This window comes from Camelina sativa, chromosome 18 (genome assembly GCF_000633955.1).
Source record: "Camelina sativa cultivar DH55 chromosome 18, Cs, whole genome shotgun sequence".
NCBI classification, from domain to species: Eukaryota; Viridiplantae; Streptophyta; class Magnoliopsida; order Brassicales; family Brassicaceae; genus Camelina; species Camelina sativa.
In genome coordinates this window covers 16,932,002-16,933,634 of record NC_025702.1, presented here as the reverse complement: position 1 = coordinate 16,933,634, position 1,633 = coordinate 16,932,002, and the positions used below count along the sequence as shown (strand labels likewise).

General features: G+C 33.1%; 1 protein-coding gene and 1 long non-coding RNA gene across 2 annotated transcripts in view; one reads left to right on the top strand and one right to left on the bottom strand.

Moving 5' to 3' along the window:
* Positions 7-488, top strand: LOC104762133. The gene is made up of 2 exons (XR_763380.1): positions 7-129; positions 230-488. It is a non-coding gene; the product is annotated as an uncharacterized LOC104762133 (long non-coding RNA).
* The window catches only part of LOC104763601 (dof zinc finger protein DOF5.3-like), a 2,674-nt gene continuing 1,754 nt past the window's right edge, over positions 714-1,633 (bottom strand). Inside the window, exon 3 of the mRNA XM_010486955.2 lies at positions 714-781. Coding sequence (XP_010485257.1) covers positions 714-781 — 68 coding nt within the window. The remainder of the gene's footprint in view (positions 782-1,633) is intronic.

The following is a 1,633-nucleotide window of genomic DNA, read 5'->3' as shown; positions in this document are numbered from 1 at the left end:
ACGAACTCTCCTTACTCTGAGGATATTGACGATGAGTTGACGAAGAAGAAGAATGGAAATGTGCTCAAGAAAATTGGTGTTTTGTGGAAGAAGCCTCAGAAATAGCTGGGGAATGACTTATATAATTAGGTATTATCTTCTTAAGTTATTTATCTCTTGCTGTCTATGTTTCTCTCAAGAGAGTAAGAAACTGACTATTGCTTTGCCCATCTCGGTTTCTGCTTCTCAGGTACCGTCGATTTGGAGTTGGATTATAAGAGCAACTCCTGTGACTCCGGTATTGATGTGAATTAGTAGTAGTCTGAGAACTATGCTCTGGAAAAAATACTTGTTGGAAAGATTTAAGCTAAGTTGTCGTAATTTTACTATTATGTTACGTTTCTCCAGGAAGAAGATTACTAAAACTAAAAAAGTATGTCATTGTGCAACTAGGTAGAGGTAGTAACTGTTGTTAATGTTCATAAACATGAAACCCTCTGGTTCACGTAGCAGGACAAGAATTATCTCTGGGCCTTGGCCTAATGGGCCCTAAAGAATGAAAATTAGACTCTATGGAGGAGATAGATAAAGATAACTTGCTGTTTCTGATTTTTCTATAGAATGATATATGTTCCTTCATCCTTACTTAAACTTCTACTTTTTTTCATTCACCCATTGTCTCACTGTTCTATCCACTAATTAATCCGTTCTTTTTCGGACGCGTGAACACAAACTTAACCTAAATCCTTATTAGTAGTGTACTTTTTGACTATCTGTCCAACAAACAAACGAGATGTTTTTACTGTACAAGGAACAAAATAGAGAATGTCAAAAGAATTGTCGACAGTGGACAATAAAACATATAAATGTGGTGTGAATGTTTGTATATACATAATTAAACACAAAAACACGTGTTTCTATGTGTAAAGAAATAAACTACCAACCAACCAACAAAGATATTTTATATATAAAACATTCTCTCTCAAGTGTATAATTAGCCTATGTAAGCAAAATTAGGTTAGGTGAGATCTTTCATCTTTGCTTAAGTCATCAATTCTGGTCTTACATTCTCACCCGGTACATATTCAATATATACATTTCAAAACTATTGAGAGCTTACACTTTCGATTATCTTTATCTTATAATACTGTCTAGTTATATTGATTAAAGTTCTAATATAGCACTAACTAGTCAACATTAAACCAAAACTTATATAGAACATTACTAAGATTGATTCTTTGCGTCACTAAATCAATTAAGTATAAAGATCAACGTCATTGACCGAGCCATTAGTTAAGAAGCCTCTAGAGGTCAGAATTTTATAGGTGAGAATAATGATAAGGTTTCAGTGAGAGAAATAATTAGGGTTTGAACACACAATTCCACTATAGTGAATTATTCTTTCTTCCATCAACAAAATAAGATTTTGTCGTTCCTCTTAGAAACCAGAATTTCAAAATTATAACAACAAAGGAAATGTTTCATTCAAAAGTCAAAACATAGTGAACATACAAATAAAAAAACTCAACAATTTAGAACATACACCGAAAAAAACCTACCCCAACCAACCCCATTTTGCAAAGTTTCAAACTCTTCGAAGAAGCCCTAATATATCTCTATACTTCATTAACCATTTCATAAAATAGCTACCCCC